Here is an 18494-nt window from a genome sequence, read left to right as displayed (position 1 = left end):
ATGATGTGGGAAAAGCCTTTCAAAGGGAAGTCTGTCTAAAAGGTTCTGGCATGTGACCACATGTGGTCTTGCTACCAAGGTTTTAAACTAGGAACTGAGAGGAAGGGGAATTGCTGTTAAAAGAAATAGGCAAGGGGGCGCCTGGATGGCTCAGTCAGTTAAGTGTCTGGCACTTGATTCCGGCTCAGGTCATGATCTCACAGTTGATGAGTTCAAGCCCCGTGTTGGGCTCTGCACTGACAGTGAGAAGCCTGCTTGGGATTCTCCCTCTCCCTCTCTCTCTGCCCCTTCCCTGCTTGTGCATGCCTCCTCTCTCTCTCTCTCTCTCTCTCTCTCTCTCTCTCCAAACAAACAAAGAAGCAAACAAACAAAAGAAAGAGGCAAGTCCTGAAGCTACTTACTCCATCCAGGCGTATGCAATGGAGATGAGGTCGGAAAGAAGGTCTGGATGCTGTAATCAGGGTGCATTTTGACACATATGAAAAGAAGCATGAGGGTGCCAGCAGGCCACAGAGCAGAGAAAATAACTTAGCAAGAGCTTATAACGCAAGGAATTAAGAGCGACCGACCCCATGCACAGTGAGAATTTGGCATTGGCCCTCAGAACTGGGAATCAATGACTTGAGTTCAGGAGAAGTAAATGTTAGGGGGAAGGAGTCTATGCAGATATGTCTAAGAGGGTCTTCCCTGGCTGAGTCTGACCTGCAAGGAGAAATTACAAGGGGTGGGAACTTTAAGAAGGAGCTGTCTTGCCATTGTATAGATTTTGAGGGCCGGGAGGGAAAATTCGAGACGGGAGGAGAACCTAAGAAGCAAGGTTTTGGGGGTGGGGGGGGGGCACCTGGGTGGCTCAGTCAGTTAAGCATTCCAACTTTGGCTCAGGTAGTGATCTCACGGTTCATGAGTCCGAGCTCTGTGTTGGGCTCTGTGCTGACAGCTCAGAGCCTGGAACCTGCTGTAGATTCTGTGTCTCCCTCTCTCTCTGCCCCTCGCGTGCTCACGCTCTTTCTCTTTCTCTTTCTCTCAAAAATAAATAAACGTTAAAAATTAAAAAAAAAAAAAAAAAAGAAGGGAGATTTTGGAAAATCCAATGGAAAATGCAAACTCTTGTATTTAGTTTTAAAACATCAACTGCAAAGTTGCATAACGGCATCCTGCAGAGACACAGCACACGTGTTCTAGTTGAGTGAGGTTAGTTGATGCGTGTCAGCTCCGTGATGGGACTGTCAAAAGTCTCGTGCCGTGAGATGACGTGAAGCTTTCCACAGAGGCCTGGCACAAAGCAAGCATTCAAACGCGACCATTGCTTTTTAATCATAATGTACCAAGTCAGCCGAAAGCATAGACTTCAGAATTAAGAAGGGTCGAAATCCCTGCCAGTCCTATAGGTCAGCTTCTATTGGGGCCTATTTCTGGGACTAACCCCCTAGACCTCAGAAAGGGTGGGTTTTAGAGGAAGTCACTTGTGGAAAGGCTAAGGGGAGCAGGGTCCCTGAGGCCCGGCGGGCGCTCCTATGAGCTTTCTTCGTGGATTTGACCAGCAGCGCGAGGACAGGGGAACAGACTTGTGACAGCCCAGGAGAGCAGAATAAAGACAATGGAGTTACTCCAGGATATCAGGTCCCGAGGCAACATACGAGACAGGTAAACTTCTCACCGTGAAATCGTTCGTAGTGGAATGCACAGTCTTGGGAAGTAGTGAACATCCTGTTAGTAGCTGCGTCTTAGGGAAGGCAGGGTGGACAGACACTGGGGGACTCAGATGCACACTGGTGAAGCAGCAAGGACTCCGGATCCTAATTTCAGTTCCTCTCTTAACTAGCTGTGTCACTTTGGGCAAGTCACTTCACCTGTCTGAGCCTCGGTTTTCTCATCACGAAATCAAGAGGGTAGGACTAGGAAAGACTCAGATCTCCTTCAGCTTTGAAAATTCACTGTGGTGAGGCCCAGCATCCTTTGCTTCCTGGTCAGACTGAACCCCTGCACACCTGCCTGGCATATGCCAGCGCGGTTTTCATGCCTCAGCTGGGCATGTGCCTCAGTGACTGAAGAGTGGGTGCTAGCAGGTCCAGGGGACAGAACGTCTTACTCTGAGTGTGACAGGTGAGGCCTCTGTACTGAGCTCTGGCACCAAATTCAAATCGCCCAGCCCCCAGCGTGAGTGACTTTCACAGAACCTTTGATAGGCTTTTACCTCCTGCTCACTCCAAATTTGGTTTTTGGGTGCAGGCTCCACGCACAGGAAAGATCTGACAGACTTCTTTCGGCAGTCATTGCTTCCCTGAACCAATTTTGGTGCAAATTTTGAAATTCTCTTCACTTGTGTTATAGTTTCAAATATGGACACAGATCTCCTCACTCAAGTCAACAGTACTTAAAATAGCTGTTGATGGCTGCATTCCTCTGTTCTGCCAGCCTTCTATCTGCAGTCAAAGGAGACAGAGGGTTTTATTTATGGAACGAGGCCTTTGTTTACAACGTGAGCACAGCAAGGCTCCAGGAGCTCACTTTGGGTGTACATCTTGGGTGTAAATAGAAAACATATCTCACCACCTTTGGAACTCTTTGGAAAGATCACAAAAACATTTTCAATGTTGCTTTCTTAGATTCTGCTTGTAGGCATTCACTCATCTTATAAAGTGCACCGTTATGTGAACTTATCATCTGTGGGGTTGATTTGTTCTTAATAAATATGTGGCCATCTTCAGGGTTGTTTTTTTGTTGTTGTTGTTTTCCACAAAGGGAAAACATAAGAGCAATTCTGCCTCCAGGGGACTGGTTTTGAACATTTCTTCTAAGAGAACATTTAGAAATATCTTTTGTATTTATGATCCTAGTAAATATATTTTGAGAATACCGTTTCTACATGCCCATAGAAGTCATGCCCTTGAGACTCAGGTCAGCTGTCCCCCACTCCAGCATCCCTCCCATGACCCGTCCCCCATATTAGTTTCCCAGAACAGCCCTAAGAAAGTACCACAACCCGGGATGGCTTAAAACAGAAACGTCATTCCCTCAGTTCTGGAGGCAAGAAGTCAGAAATCAAAGTGTCGGCATAGCCCTCCTCTCTCTGGGAAGGAACCAGGGAAGAATCTGTTTCCGTGCCTTTCTCCTAGTTTCTGGTTTTTGATAGCAGTTCCTTGGCTTGCCACGACATAACTGAATCTCTGCCTCCATAGTCACATGGCATCGTCTGTATGCCTGTGTCCCTTCTGTCCTCGTGAGGACATCGGTCATATTAGATAGAGCCCACCCTAATTGAGTATGACATTATCTTAACTTGATTACATCTGCAAAGACCCTATTTCTAAATAAAGTCACATTCACAGGGACCAGGGGAGTTGAGACTTCAACATACCTGTTCAGGGAGACACAATTCAAACCATAACGCCCATATCCCAGTATGGTTTCTGCGCGCCCCCCCCACTTCTCTGTGTTTCCATAGCACCTCCTATTTAAATGTCTCACAACAGTTGTCATAGTCTATTGTCATTTTCTGTGTAGTTGTTTCTGCCGCCGGACTGTCACTTCGTTGCAGGAAGGATTCCTATATTATCTTTACAGGCAAAGTACCTACCAGAGCAGCCAGCATTTACAAGGCGCTCAAATGTTTGTCAAAACAAGTAATTCGCCATCACCATCATGACCCTTTATGTGTATGCAGTATTAATAACATGTTTATAGCAGCTTACATAAATATTATTATACATAAAATACATATTTATAACATTGCCTATAAGTGCTACCATTTGTTACACACTTACCATGTGCCAGACGTTACGTTAAACACTTCAGATTTTGTTTAAATTCCATTTAATCCTCTCAAGAGTATTAAAATTTAAATATGATTATCCCCATTTTTCAGATAGTATAAATGAGGCTTAGGGAGGTTAACTTTCCCGAGGTCATGTAGCCTCAGGAAAGACCCAGGGCCTGATCACAGGGACATTTGATTGCAGATTTGGGCTCCTGACACGCTGATATCCTGCCTTCACACAGGCTGTCCTCTCCGATGCTCCCATTCTGTGGACGTGGAATCTCTGGTTCATGTTCACGTTTATCTGCAGAAGACCCTGAAGCCCAGGGAGGCTAAGGGATCAGTCAGCCTTAGCTGACTCAGCTGTGCCCACGTCCTTCCAGCTCGAGTTTACCTTTTTAAAAACTGGTTTCCTTTGTTGATCATGAATTTTCAAGAATATTGGAGAAAAGGAGGCCATGTAATGAAAAAAAAAAACCATTCCCAGAACGCCTGGGTGGCTCAGTCGGTTAAGCGTCCGACATCAGCTCAGGTCATGATTTCGTGGTCCGTGAGTTCGAGCCCCACGTCAGGCTATGTGCTGTCAGCCCAGGGCCTGGAACCTGCTTCGGATTCTGTGTCTCCCTCTCTCTCTGCCCCTCCCCCACTCACTCTTCCTCTCTCTCTCTCTCTCTCTCTCAAAAATCAATAAACATTAAAAAAAGAAAGAAAGAAAAGAAAAAAGCATTCCTTTAACAGTCTGAGTTTAACGGACGCTGTAGAAGAGTAGGTCCTGTCAATTGCAACGAGAAACTATCATGAGAAACAGTGTCCATCATGTATCCTAAATGTCCAATAAACAGAATGTCCTCACGTACCACATAGTTTCTCTGTCGAGTGATAAGGGATCATATTTTGAGACAATAAGTCCTCTGAAGAAAGGACAGGAGTTTCTGCTCGTTTGCCAGAGCCCCTCCAGCCTGTCTCTCTGCCCGGCCCCCACAAGCTTGGCACCTCCCTGGACTTGAGGTCCCGTCTGGGCCTCAGGTACGAGGAAGGGGGCCCCTGGGGCCCTGCCTCCTAAGACTCAGCATCCAGCTGGCTTTGACACTGGCCGGGCTGTGACCCAGGCCCCAGGACTGATGCCTGGCGTGTCTGCCTCCTTTCACAATCGCTAGGCCTTGCTTCTGGTGTCTGTCTTGCTTCTCCAGCCTGGGATCCAGCTCACGGAACCTCCCCGTCGGTTTCTCTCAGCCTCTGACCCCGACACGTTGTTGCCACACCTCTACCCGGATGGAGTCAGAACGTGGATCAGGGTGGTTCAGGCCCCGTGACCTGCCAGTGGCATCCCCTGGCAAAGGTGGCCTGCGTGTTTTGTCTGCTGCTCATGATCTCTGCCCAGGACTAGACCTAATGCTAACCTTTGGCTAGCCTGACTCCTGCCTCTTTTTTCATATTATTCTCTTGGAACGCTGTGCCCTGCCTTCTGGGCCACACTTGTTCCTGGTGCAGACAGTGCACCTGTGTCCCCCGAGCCTCAGCTCAGCCCAGCATGCACACCCACACCTAACCTAGTTCGGTCCGGGCTTGACAGAGATAGGCCTCGATGGCCTTTCTTTCGAGGGAGGTCTAGTTCTCATTTCAAATAGGTAGACATCAGTGAGGCACTGATGGGAAAGGGGGCTGGCCACTGCTAGGGGCAGCAGACAAATTGAGAAGGAGGGATGGGCGGGCAGCACAGCCGGCAGGGGGCCTCTGCCTAGAAAGTGCACATCCGACCTTTGGTGGCCGCCGTCCCAGGGAGAATAAAGCCAGAATGTACTGGCTCGAACAGCAAGATGCAGTCTCATCTAATCTGACTCCCGCGGCCCCTCAGGACACTGGGGTCACACTGTCGCATGCGGACCATGCTGTAGCACGGACAGTTGTTTGGAATTCCCCAGGCCCATCAGGCTCTCCCCAGCGGGCCCCTTCCTGGGCTGACCTCTGAGCCTCGGTTTTCTCAACTCTTCTGCTGAGTTTGGTGCCCATCTTTCATGTTCTCCTTAAACACTGTGATTTCCCCAAGTGGGGGACGTATTACAGTTCACGACGCCAGATCCTGGCAGCGGTAGGTGCCCAGTAAGTGCCAAATGAATGAGTGAAAGAAAGAAACTGTTGTGTCTGAATACAAGACCCTAACCTCCCCTCTGAAAAAATGCTTGCCCAATTGATGAAACACTCACTGGGCTGTGTATGGATCGGTAAGCAGGACTTGTGTTCCTGCTTTTGTCTTGTCCGGTTGGGAGAAGACAACCAGAAAGAATCGTTGGCTCAGCTTTGGCCTTAGCACCTGCTTGCTTGGCTTGGCTTCCTTCCAAGGAGAAGCCGGACAGGGCTGCCGTCTTTGAAACAAATAGCCCTTCCTCTTGTTTAAGTACGGTTTCTGAAAGAAAGTTCTACTCTCTACTTAATTGGATTCTTTCTTGCTGCAAGTTAAGCCTTCTTCCTCTTTTCCGTGAGTGGAATGAGAACTCATTATCTCTGAAGTTCACAGGGGCACCTTTTCTGAGCAAGACAAGGAACTGCCTCTTAGAGCTTGAATTCTCTCTTCACCTTTGTCTTCCTGTGCATCTGTCTTTCTCTGACTCCCCAAAATTGTGCGTTTCCTTTAATGAGTTAGTACAGAATAGGTTCCTGTGCCATTTGAGAAAACAATTTCCATCTGTTCGTATATTGTTAACAAGTAATGGGTTCTTATTTAAAAAAATTAAAAAAAGGTCTAATCCTTCCCTACTTCCTCCTCTCAAATACTGAATCTCCGATCCTTTGAGGTCCAACATAATTTAAGTGTTAATTCCTTTCTAAGCTCTTTTCAAGCTACTGTACTCACCATGCAGATTTCATTAAACCTCAGAGTCTCTTCATATTGATGTCTCAGAAAAAGCAAAGTAACGCTTGCTCTATATTAAAATACTTTGCTCAAGAGCAGTGTCTTTTGTCCCCATTTATTTATTTGGCCTCCCAAAAGAAAACAGAAGTGCGTTACGACTAAAGAGAACACAAGCGCCGGGCTTCACATCTCATTTGTGAGAAACATCTGGTTATTACAATTCACAGGGTTTGCTGTCCTGAGCCGTTTCAGCCTTAAGTCACCCTGTGTTGGCAAACAACAGAGAGGGCCAGGCCAGGAATGAAACAGACGAACCTTATGTACAGAATGAGATTAAATAAAAACGTATGCATGCCAATATTTCGATTTCTAATATATTCACCTTGAAAGGCAATCTGTTGTTTCAGTGATCATCGTCACTGAAGTCCTTGCAAACAAATTTCTTAAGATGAGACAGGTAAGATGGGACACTGAAAGCCATTCTGTTCGGGAACTTCCCCTTCAGACTTGGCATCTGGGACGGAAGGATACGTCTTAACTTTTTTAAAGAGAGGAGTGAATGTTCAGTAGTGACAGAGATCAGGTGAAAGATCAAGTCGGTTCATTCGAATGGAAACTTTGAAATAGTCAAGAGACGCATTTAAATACAGAGCCAGAGACCTAAGGGCCCTTGTGCGGACTCTGCCTTTTGTTTGCTTTGTGGTGTTGGGGATTTCACTTAACTGCTTTAAGCCTCAATTTCTTTATCTGTGAAATGAGAAAAAAGACCTGGGAAACTTCATGAGGACTTCAAATGACTAACCAAAGTGCCAGTCTTGTCTCTGTCACTTCCAAGCCTTTGTGTCTTTTGTGTATCACTTGTTTTGAGCAGTGTCAGCGCAGAATCCCTACTACTGCTCTAAGAGATTATTCAGCCAAACCATCCCATGTTACAGACGAAGAAACTAAGAACCATAATTACAGAAGAAGTACCTAGGATGTCAAGATGACTCCTCCGAACGAGAATGCTCATTTGGCATTTAGATTTAGGACCTTTTTTTTTTTTTTTTTAAACCAAAGCACAACTGGAGAAAAGAACGCTCATTTTATTGAAGTCGTGCCAGCACATTGTCAAGTTAGATGGATCTCCTAATAAATGGGACAGCAGTCCTCCTGGGGTTATAGATCGGGATCACCCTGCTTATGCTGTTCAACCCAGAAAGAGAGTGGAAATATCCAGGATAGCTGCAGGAAAGCTATGACAAACCTTTTCCCAGAAAGGAAAAGGTTTTGCTGGTGATTTCTATGCACTGGAGTATCTTAGTAAACAGAGGGCGTGACTGTCACTTCATCTGCCTCTGGGCTTGCTGGACCTTTCGGCACAGGTAAGCAAAGGGTGAGGCCATGCCACTAAGGCAGGGGCTTTCCAGGGTCAGAAGGGCCAGGAGGGAGGGATGGGAATGATCTAGGATGACGAGGGAGAAGAGATAGGAGAGTTTCACGGCTGAGGAGTAGTGGAGGGTCACCATGAGTACTCCCGGTGATCTGTGCTCCTGTGTGTCTACCTGGAACATCATCACGCTCCCAGGGAGACTGTCTGCTTTCTGCAAAACAGAAAAACTCTCAGGAGAGGGATCCCCTTGCAGCTACTTTTAGGCACTCAGTACATTATTGTAACAGTCCCTGCTTGTAAATAAATCTTACTTATTTAGGGTAAGAAAATCCCTGTATGGAGTACTGATGCATAGGGGCACTTGTACCCCAATACAAGTGCTGTTTATAGCAGCACTCTCAACAATAGCCAAATGATGGAAAGAGCCTAAATGTCCATCAACTGATGAATGGATAAAGAAATCGTGGTTTATATACACAATGGAATACTACGTGGCAATGAGAAAGAACGAACTATGGCCCTCTGTAGCAACGTGGATGGAACTGGAGAGTGTGATGCTAAGTGAAATAAGCCATACAGAGAAAGACAGATAGCATATGGTTTCACTCTTATGTGGATCCTGAGAAACTTAACAGAAACCCATGGGGGAGGGGTAGAAAAAAGGTTAGAGTGGGAGAGGACCAAAGCATAAGAGACTCTTAAAAACTGAGAACAAACTGAGGGTTGATGGGGGGTGGGAGGGAGGGGAGGGTGGGTGATGGGTATCGAGGAGGGCACCTGTTGGGATGAGCACTGGGTGTTGTATGGAAACTAATTTGACAATAAATTTCATATATTAAAAAAAAAAAAAAAAGAAAGTCCCTGTATATCATCTTTGCAGTTACTTGTTTCATTACTACACACACACACACACATACACACACACACACACACACACACACACACACAAAACAACACCACCAAAAAACAACTCATTGCTTATGTTGGAAAACCCATTCCTTTTGCCCCCTTTCATTTTTTTTTTATACAGGGCGTAAATTTGTTGTTTTTATACAGGGCATAACGATTTCAGAAGGGTTGGTCAATTATTTGTTGATTGAATTAGAGGAAGAAAGTGTGATTATCCAATAGAATCCAGAAATGTACAGCTAATTTTGTGCCTGCATGTATATAACCCAGCCATGGTAATTATAATCACTCGTTGTTTTTTATTTCCTGGGGGAAATAGTTTAGGTTGGACCTGAATGTATCGTTATAAAGTATGCACATATAAATTGAACTTTTCTAAATCTAGGTCACTCGGGTAAGAAGGCTCTTTTGATAAAACCAGATTGACAATTAGATTCACAGGGCACTTCAATGTTAAATGGTATTCTTTCCACATTCTGGGTCATAAAGCAGTGTAAACAATACACTGCTGTTAAGAAACAGAAAATCACATTCACAATAACAGCAGAGCTTCATGGTGCGTGGTTTTCCACTTTAATAGGCTGTGTTCTGTTCTGCCATGTTAATATCTTAAGTAATATGATTTTCTTTTCATGTAGCTTTAAGTTCATCTTTTATTTTCTCTTTACCTTTCTGGAATAGCTTTCTATAATGCTACATCTTCAGGAGAAATTCCTAAAAAAAAAAAAAAAATAGAAAGCATAAAGCCGAATAATCTTTGCAAGCAAACAGCAAAACAACGATGAAAATTGATTTCAGATCCTCCAGCCAAAATGTTATCTTGTGTACTTTTCAGACTCAATCTGTGTACCAGGCTTTGATCCAGGCCTCAACATGATGACTGGGATCACCCCCATTAACCCGATGATTCCAGGCCTGGGGCTGGTACCACCGCCACCACCAACAGAAGTGGCTGTCGTCAAAGAAATAATCCACTGCAAAAGTTGTACTCTTTTCCCTCAAAATCCAAGTAAGTGTTGCCTGTGAAAGATACTCATCAATTTAAACTTCTTTCTCTTTTTTCTTTCTTTCTTTTTCTTTCTTTCTTTCTTTCTTTCTTTCTTTCTTTCTTTCTTTCTTTGGTTCTTTCTTTCCTTCCTTCTTTCTTTCTTTCTTTCTTTCTTTCTTTCTTTCTTTCTTTCTTTCTCTCTTTCTTTCTCTTTCTTTCTTTTCTTTCTTTCTTTCTTTCTCTCTTTCTTTCTTTCTTTCTTTCTTTCCTTCTTCCTCTTTCTTTCTTTCTTTCTTTCTTTCTTTCTTTCTCTCTTTCTCTTTCTTTCTCTCTTTCTCTCTTTCTTTCTTTCTTTCTTTCTTTCTTTCTTTCTTTCTTTCTTTCATTCTTTCTTTCTTTCTTTCATGTAGCATTGTATTCACTTCTTTCTTTCTTTCTTTTTCTTTCTTTCTTTTTCTTTCTTTCTTTCTTTCTTTCTTTCTTTCTTTCTTTCTTTCTTTCTTTCGTTCTTTGGTTCTTTCTTTCCTTCCTTCTTTCTTTCTTTCTTTCTCTCTTTCTTTCTCTTTCTTTTCTTTCTTTCTTTCTTTCTTTCTTTCTTTCTTTCTTTCTTTCTTTCTTTCCTTCTTCCTCTTTCTTTCTTTCTTTCTTTCTCTCTCTTTCTTTCTCTCTTTCTTTCTTTCTTTCTTTCTTTCATTCTTTCTTTCTTTCATGTAGCATTGTATTCACTTTCAGATCTGACTCAGAATTCTTCCACACGCAGGCATAAAGTGGAGGTCCATTCTCCATGAGGCCTTTGTCTCTAGATTAGCCCAAATGGACGGGGATGTGTCCATGTGTTGTATCCAGGAGCTGAATTGACACCTGAAGGCAGTATGTGTGATTTGGGGATATATATCCAGCATTAAGAATCTTTTTGCATGCAATGACATCTAGCATTTGCTGCAAAACATAGTGTGAAATATGTGAGCATTTCCATCCATCGTCACAAATGTAGGAGAAAAACTCCGAAATGTGCTTTGCTAGATGGAAAATTGAATTAATTTAGCAGTTTGCAATTTTGGGGGGAGGCTGCATCTCAGAGTTTCTGGGCCAAATTACATTTGCTTGAAGGAAACATACATTCGATGACATAAATGAGCCAGATTTTTTTTTTAATTTAGGCTCAGATACTAAGTTTATGGGCTTAAATAGCTAGAATTTTTTTTTATTCATATTAATCAGTGTTGCCTTTTTGAAGTGGACTTTTCAGGAGATTGCTTTAGTAATCTACATGTAAACTAGGTAAAATGTGGTGACAGTATAGGTTTTATCTTTTCCTACAGCCTTCCCCCAATGTAACCATTTGCTCATTTAAATGTGAATAATAGTTTTTTTTTAAAAAAGTGGTTTTTCAGGCCCGATGTTTGGTGTTTCCCAGCCCAGCAAGTACTGCTTTCGGGTTGTGTTCCCAGTTTTCTGCCTTGCTGATCCATTATCCCGCAAGGAGACAAAGCCGATAACAAGCCCAAGTTTTCCATCATGTTGTCATTTCATCATGCTTTGTCCTTTGTGAGGTTTTTTCCCCCCCGTTTTCTGGGCTTCTGTATTATGAAGGAGAAATGAAATTATGCTAACACTTGCATTATCTCTGTTCACGAACAAGCATAGCCAGTCTGTGTAGAAAGGAACACAGAAAGTTAAGGTTGGGAAGGGGAGAGGAGGTGAAAACAAGGCAGCCTGCCAGCCGTGTAGGTCAGTGTAGAAATCTATCCTTCCTCAGAATGGACACAGTTACTCTTCAAGTGTCATTTTCACCAGGTGAGCCAGGAAGAGGGCAAAGAAATAAAAGTCAAAACCCCTCTGTTTTGTTGTGATTAATAGATCTTCCACCTCCTTCCACAAGAGAACGACCTCCTGGGTGTAAGACCGTGTTTGTCGGGGGATTACCAGAAAACGCTACTGAGGAAATTATTCAAGAAGTCTTTGAGCAGTGCGGTGATATTACAGCGATTCGGAAAAGCAAGAAGAATTTCTGTCACATTCGCTTTGCAGAGGAATTCATGGTTGATAAAGCCATTTACCTTTCCGGTACTTTGCATTACATCAGGGGTTTTCTCAGCATTTTGTTACGTTTTGTGATGTTAATATGAGCTTATTCCCTTTTGCCTTAATGTACAATAAAGTCCTCACAGTTAGGGGCTGGAAAAGGAGGAACTCTGCCTTTTGCCTTGGCTGCCAGAAGCTCTACGCTAAGTCTGTGAGCGTTCCTCGCTGCACGAAGGGTTGCCCAACACCAGTCTTTAGGAATTCCACTGAGGTTCTAATTAATGTTCTCAAGTGCTTATTAGATGAAAAGCAATATTATGAAGACTGAGGGCCATTATTATTATTGGATGCCATTCCCGGGAGGAATAAAGTATGCTCTCGGCACAATTTCAGTTTTCCGGAAGTGGCTCACTTTCTAGACCCCAGGGTAGCAGGTCAAGATCAGTTCCAAGCAGGAAGTAGCCTGATGTCATTGCCACTTTAGGAGAAGGCCCGATATCATTGCCCAATTGCCAGTGCACTTAGATTGGTGAAGGCTGCCCTGTGATATCTGCTGCTTTGGTGCCGGCTCATAGGGGAGATTTTTACAGATGCTGAAATTAGACCCAGTGCCACCTATCGCTCTGTGGCTGTTGGAGCCACTGTAGGGAGTCTGTCATCCGGGCCTTTACCAAACCCAGGAACTACGCATCTGGTATTGGTATGTGGCTTTAGAAAGCTGTGCGCTTAGATTCAGCTCCCTGACATTCCCTCACACTCTCCATCTTGCATGTTTCCCATCCATCACTCTGCACACCACCTCCCCGTTCCAGAGGCAAAGCTCATGAGGGAAGGTGAGAAAAGAATGGGGGAAAAAAAATACCTGAATGCCCCTGCCAGGCTTAATTTCTGCAGGCAGCTCCCTTCCCCCCCACGGAACACTCTTGCGAACCCCAGCCGCCTCGGGGTTATTCCGACACTGCTGTGACTTTGCGGAGTAGAGGTGGCGTAGAGATGTGGAGGACTTTAAAACCCTTATTCCAAGAAAACCTAACAAAGTGGGGAAAAACTCTGAAAGCCTTCTAAAGGAGATGGAAGACGAAACACAGAGGAAAATATTTTACAGCGCACAAACAGCTACGTGTTTTGCTTCCCATATCTTCTTGGGCCACAGCATCAGAGTACTCTTGTTACACACACAGGTGGTGGCTCTGTCACCAGCATGCCTGGCGACGGGTCTCACGGGTCTCACGTGCCTCGGGCTAGAATACCTCTCCCTGGCTTCCATTTCCTCATCTGCAAAACTGAGGCAGCAACAGTACTAACTTATAGGATTATTATGAGGAACGAATCAACATAATGGATATTAAGTGCTTAGCAGGGCACCGACAACAATAGGAACCATCCAGGAAATGGTTGTTTTTAACACAAATATCCTGAAGATAATAAAAGAAACACGGATTCTTATTTCTCACGGACCCTGCCTCGGAAAGCCGGGTTCTAATCACAGCTCTACCAATAAAAGTATTACTTTACCCCACCTGATTAAATGAGAGGGTTAGAGTAGATCAAAAGTGCTTTTCAACGCCAACATAACACAATGTTTAGACCCAGTCAGAAGCGCCTTGAGACGTCGCCAAAGATGAACAGGCCCAAATTTAGGCACGTGGAAGGTATTTCTCTATTGATTCCTTGATGCTAGGCTTTGCCCCACTTGGACCCTGGTCCTGCTGCTTAGCCGGGCACCTGATTGCTCCTTGGTCTGCCCCTTTGCGGCAAGGAGAGTCCACAGCTAAGGCCTCGCCTCCAGCTTCCCTGCCTGGGGGCACAGGGGTCTCCCAGCTTTACCTCCATCGCCCTAGGAAGGTTGCACATCAGTCCGGGGAGGATCTGGAAGGCTGCTTATTTGGAGGGGTGGGGGGTGTGGGGGCAGAAGGCTGCCCCTCCCGTGTGCAAGCTCCTGCAAGCCCGTGCCCAGCTGGAAGGCCTAATTTTAGGACCGTGTTCACATTTGAAGGCCAAGCTAATTTTAGGCTCAGCCTCATCAGGATCTCTTTTTAAGGCCTTAATGATGATGTTTCGGTGAAAGAGAGGGTACATTTTGGAACAGAAATATCTGAAAAGCGATGCTGTGGACACGGGCAGGAGAAAGTCCCTTGGCCAGTGGGGACTGCTAGCCAGTCTCAGGTGCCACCCACTCAGCTGTTATGTATATATCACCGTGGCCTGCCGACTTGTTACGTCGCTATGGCCCAGCACCAAGATACACTCTGCTTTAGCATGAATTCTGCTCATCTATGACGGGATGTTTACGTGTGTCGTAGGTATTGTTACGTCTTCCCATTTTTAGAAGACGTTCTTTACCATTTGAACCTAGGAGGGAGAAGGGCACAACAGGAATCAGATGTGAGATCTGTTTTGTGTTTGCAACTTCTCAAAGGTGTGAAGTGCCCTACAGGGGAGAAGTCAGCCTCTACAGGGATTTTCAGCTGAGCTCCAACCCAAATGCCAAGATAATCCATTGAAATCTACCATAGAGATCTTGAACATCAGTGCAGGGCAGCCTGGCATTTCACAGTGGTGTCTCATTTGCAAAGCCCCTACACAGCAAAAGTGCTCATTTTGCTGTCTCCTCTGGCAGCCCCAACAGCTGTGATCCTGCTGGGACCTGAATTTATGTTTTTAAAATCTGAGTGCCCCAAACTGAAGAGCAGCCTCAAAGCCAAGTCTTCCTTCATTTGAAGTTAGGCTAGCTGTCTGGTTTCAGTTCTGTTTGCGTTGATGTCTCAGATCGAGTGTCTGCACATCATCTGCTTGTAAGTTGGGTAGCTCACCGCAAATCCCCCAAAGATTCCCAGGCCCCTGTTTTTGGTCTAGCTCTGCGTTCTTGCGCAGGCTCCCGTGGCCTTCAAAGATCGCGTGGACAATTTGTGCAGTGCTGCGTGCCAGATGAGGTAGTGCAGGGCTGTAAGGAAGGCAGCAGCACGGCCTCTTGATTGAAGGTAAAATATTCTCCCGCGTGCCCCAGAGGATAAGTGGAAATAAAACAGCATTGCAAAATTGCCTTGGTGATTGTGGCTTTTGCAGCTGCTGAGAGAGAATTGAGCAGCATTTTCTAGGGGAATGAAGCGGTAACATGTGAATGAGGTGCTGCGGAATTTACTTTGTGGATCTTTTTAAATATCACAGATATTCTTTATTTACTCCTGCTCCACCTTTTTCTAAAAAGAATTTAAGAGCACTTACGCAATGGAGTTACCGTAAATCAAAAATAGAAAAAAAACAAAGCCATAAAATCGGGGAGCCGGGAGGGAGAATGCTACGTGCCAAATTTGTTTCGGAGCTTCCTGGAAGCCAGAGGGAAGAAGGAGTTACCGTAAGTGCCCTGGTTCTTGAGGTCATCCTCTTAGTAACAGTGGCTTGCAAGATGGGTAGGTGACCCTCTGAGACGCCTCCCAGGAGGGGGTTTATCCCCAAATCCCTAATAAGCTGAACTTGGCCGTGCTTCCTGATGGCTGGGGAGAAGGGTAACTGCTTCCCACCTGCTACGGGCAGAGCGCCCTTGCTATGGGCAGAGAAAGAGGCAAAAGCACCCGTATCGCGCCCTCGCTGAGGGCCTGGGCGACGCTTTGCCCTCATCGTGCTGGTGACCTTGTGACGGGACCGGCCTTTCCGTTGCTTTCAGGTTACCGGATGCGATTAGGGTCTAGCACGGACAAGAAGGACTCGGGCCGCCTCCACGTGGACTTCGCCCAGGCCAGGGACGACTTCTACGAATGGGAATGCAAGCAGAGGATGCGCGCGCGCGAGGAGCGGCACCGGCGCAAGCTGGAGGAGGACCGGCTGCGGCCGCCCTCGCCGCCCGCGATCATGCACTACTCGGAGCACGAGGCCGCCCTGCTGGCCGACAAGCTGAAAGGTAGGAGGCCGCCGTCCCGGGCCTGTCCGGGCAGTAGCCCCTGCCCGCTGACTGACGGAGGAGCACTGTGAGCCCCAAGCACCCCCAGCGTCTCCACCCCTACACCTGCTGATTTCCTGCAGGTGAGGTCACCCCCGAAGCTTCCCCCTGCCGCCTGAGACGGAGCCCTGCCTCTTCCCGCCTGTGTCCTCCGTGCAGGTGCGTGTTGTCACTCAGCACGACTCACGGAAGGAGGGGAGAGGAGTCGCACGCAGAAGACCCAGAGCTGGCTCCTGTCTTCCCACCTGTGACGAATGAGCTAGGCTAGTGTCCCCTCCCGTGGTCGGGATCCCTGCCTTCAGAGATGGAGTTGAAGGGTCACTGCTAACACCTATGGAATAATTGGGGGCAGGGGACACTAGTGTATGTCACTTCTTTAACGTTTGCTGTGCTCCTCTCACGTGTTTGATGCTGTGGGGGAATAAAGACATATGGGGGCTTTAGTACCTGCCCCAGGGAACTACAGGTGATTGGGGAGGGGCCGGAATTTTAAGTCAGGACCACGTGTATGTGTGAATTCCCTTCCATCACCCATCAGAGTTGTATCATCTGAGCCGCATCTGCATTTTACAGGCAAGTGACGAGTGACAGTCAGACCTTCCTCAGGCCGTTGGGCGTGTCAGGTTTTAAGGAGAGAAGGCAGGTTGCAGTCACTGGCCACATGTAGGTGTCTCAAGTAAGCGATTAACTCAAGTCCAAAGTCAATGGCATGATTGCCGACCGATGTATGAGCAATGTGCTTTGGGAACACAGGGGCGAGTGTCAAGGAAGGTATATCAAGAAAATCATCACAGAGGAGAACTGTGCAGGAGAAACAAGGGTCCCCCCTGCCCCCCAGGAGAAAAAGGGCCTAAATACATCCTGGTCAGAGGCTGGAGCCCCAGGAGAAAAGACACAAGGAAGCAGAGAGGAATTTGGCCCAGGAGGAGAAAGGCACGTCACCTGTTCCAGGGTACACGAGAGCTGCATGGCAGTTTCTAGAGCGAGGTGAAGTGGGAAGAGCAGTTGGGGGCCGGCGGGCAGAGCCCTGAAGGCTGCCGCTGGATTTGGGTTTTGTTCCTTAAGCAGCGGAGAGGCCATTAAAGATTTCTCATGAGAAGAGAGATGTGATTGATCGCTTGGAGTGTTTTAGAGCATAGCTAGTATATTGCTGGGAATGTGCAAAGTGGATTGGATGTTTTCATTAAATGAAATGTATGAAAGCTGCCCCAAACCTATTTTAGGAGGATTGGAGGTTGACATTCTATATCTTTAAAAGAGAATTCTTTTATTTCTTCTAAACTTTATTTATTTATTTGGAGAGAAAGACAGTGAGTGGGGGAGGAACAAAGAGAGAGAGAGAGAGAGAGAGAGAGAGAGAATCCCAAGCAGGCTCTGCACTGTCAGCACAGAGCCCAACGTGGGGCTCGAACTCACGAACTGTGAGATCATGACCTGAGCCCAAATCAAGAGCCAGATGCTTAACCGACTGAGTCACCCAGGCATCCCAAGAATTGTTTTGAAACGGGCTTCTGCTTCTAGCCGTTTTCCCCCCTGGTCCGGCCTTGAGAACCTCTAATCAGCTGCAATTGTGACTGAAATGCCCCACTGTGACTACCAGGCCAGTCTTGCTTGTTGTGCTGCTCTGAAAGGGCCTGTCTTACAGATGTAAACACGTAGGTCGTTGTCCCTTCAACAAAAAGCATATGCAGTGTAAATACAGGCATCATCTCCCCTTTCCATTCAGGCTACAAATCACAGGGAGTGGCCAGGAGGAGAAAGAACAACATCCTCAGCCGGGAATGTGGATTTTGGAACAAACTGGTTTTTTTTCTTTAATATCCTGTACATTGTGTATTACCGGCTTACGCGCACCTAGACGTGACAAAAACTAGCACCTTGGTTCTGTGACCTCTTGGAGGAGTTTCACAGAAGTCTGGCATCCCCCTGTTCTTTTTTTTTTTTTAATTTTTTTTTTCAACGTTTTTTAATTTATTTTTTGGGACAGAGAGAGACAGAGCATGAACGGGGGAGGGGCAGAGAGAGAGGGAGACACAGAATCGGAAACAGGCTCCAGGCTCTGAGCCATCAGCCCAGAGCCTGACGCGGGGCTCGAACTCACGGACCGCGAGATCGTGACCTGGCTGAAGTCGGACGCTCAACCGACTGCGCCACCCAGGCGCCCCTCCCCTGTTCTTTTTAAGAAACCAGCACGGCAACATCTGTGCACGTAAGAGGAACGTGGCATTGCCTTCCCTGCTGGAGGATCACAGATTGGGATGTCAATTTGGTGAAGTAATTTGCAAGCTTTGCCATTTCAAAAATATATATTTGTATAGATGAGTATAATTTGCAGAATTTTGAAGCTGCACCTTTGCCAAGTACTGTGTGATCCCTTGAGAGAACAGATTGGAAAATTTAATAGATGGCAGTTACAGTAGAATGAACTAGCTGGGGATACATCTCAGGCAACAGTCAGGTAATATCAAGCTTGACAATTTTAACCCAAGCACAGAGTTTGGAATATAAACAGCATTTAATTGCCTAGGAAATTGGCTGCCTCAGAGAGGAAATCCACTCCATGCTCCTTATAACGCTGCAAAGCCAGACAGGAGGAGCCAAGGAAACTGCTGCCCTGAAGATGATTTCATTGATGTAGGGATAAAAAAAAAAAAA

The 18494-nt window shown here is 46.0% G+C and overlaps 1 protein-coding gene across 10 annotated transcripts in view; it reads left to right on the top strand.

The window, feature by feature from the left end:
• The window catches only part of ENOX1 (ecto-NOX disulfide-thiol exchanger 1), a 579844-nt gene that overhangs the window by 390308 nt on the left and 171042 nt on the right, over positions 1-18494 (top strand). For 7 of the 10 annotated variants that reach the window (XM_058684407.1, XM_058684417.1, XM_058684361.1 and 4 more), the window contains 3 exons: positions 9725-9898; positions 11738-11944; positions 15567-15800. In XM_058684407.1, coding sequence (XP_058540390.1) covers positions 9725-9898; positions 11738-11944; positions 15567-15800 — 615 coding nt within the window. Of the gene's footprint in view, positions 1-7741; positions 7973-9724; positions 9899-11737; positions 11945-15566; positions 15801-18494 lie in introns of those variants that run through there. The other 3 variants (XM_058684436.1, XM_058684427.1, XM_058684370.1) reach the window with 3 other exon arrangements.

Source organism: Neofelis nebulosa, chromosome 1 (assembly GCF_028018385.1).
Source record: "Neofelis nebulosa isolate mNeoNeb1 chromosome 1, mNeoNeb1.pri, whole genome shotgun sequence".
In the NCBI taxonomy this organism is placed as follows: Eukaryota; Metazoa; Chordata; class Mammalia; order Carnivora; family Felidae; genus Neofelis; species Neofelis nebulosa.
This window is presented reverse-complemented; position numbering and strand designations above follow the sequence as displayed.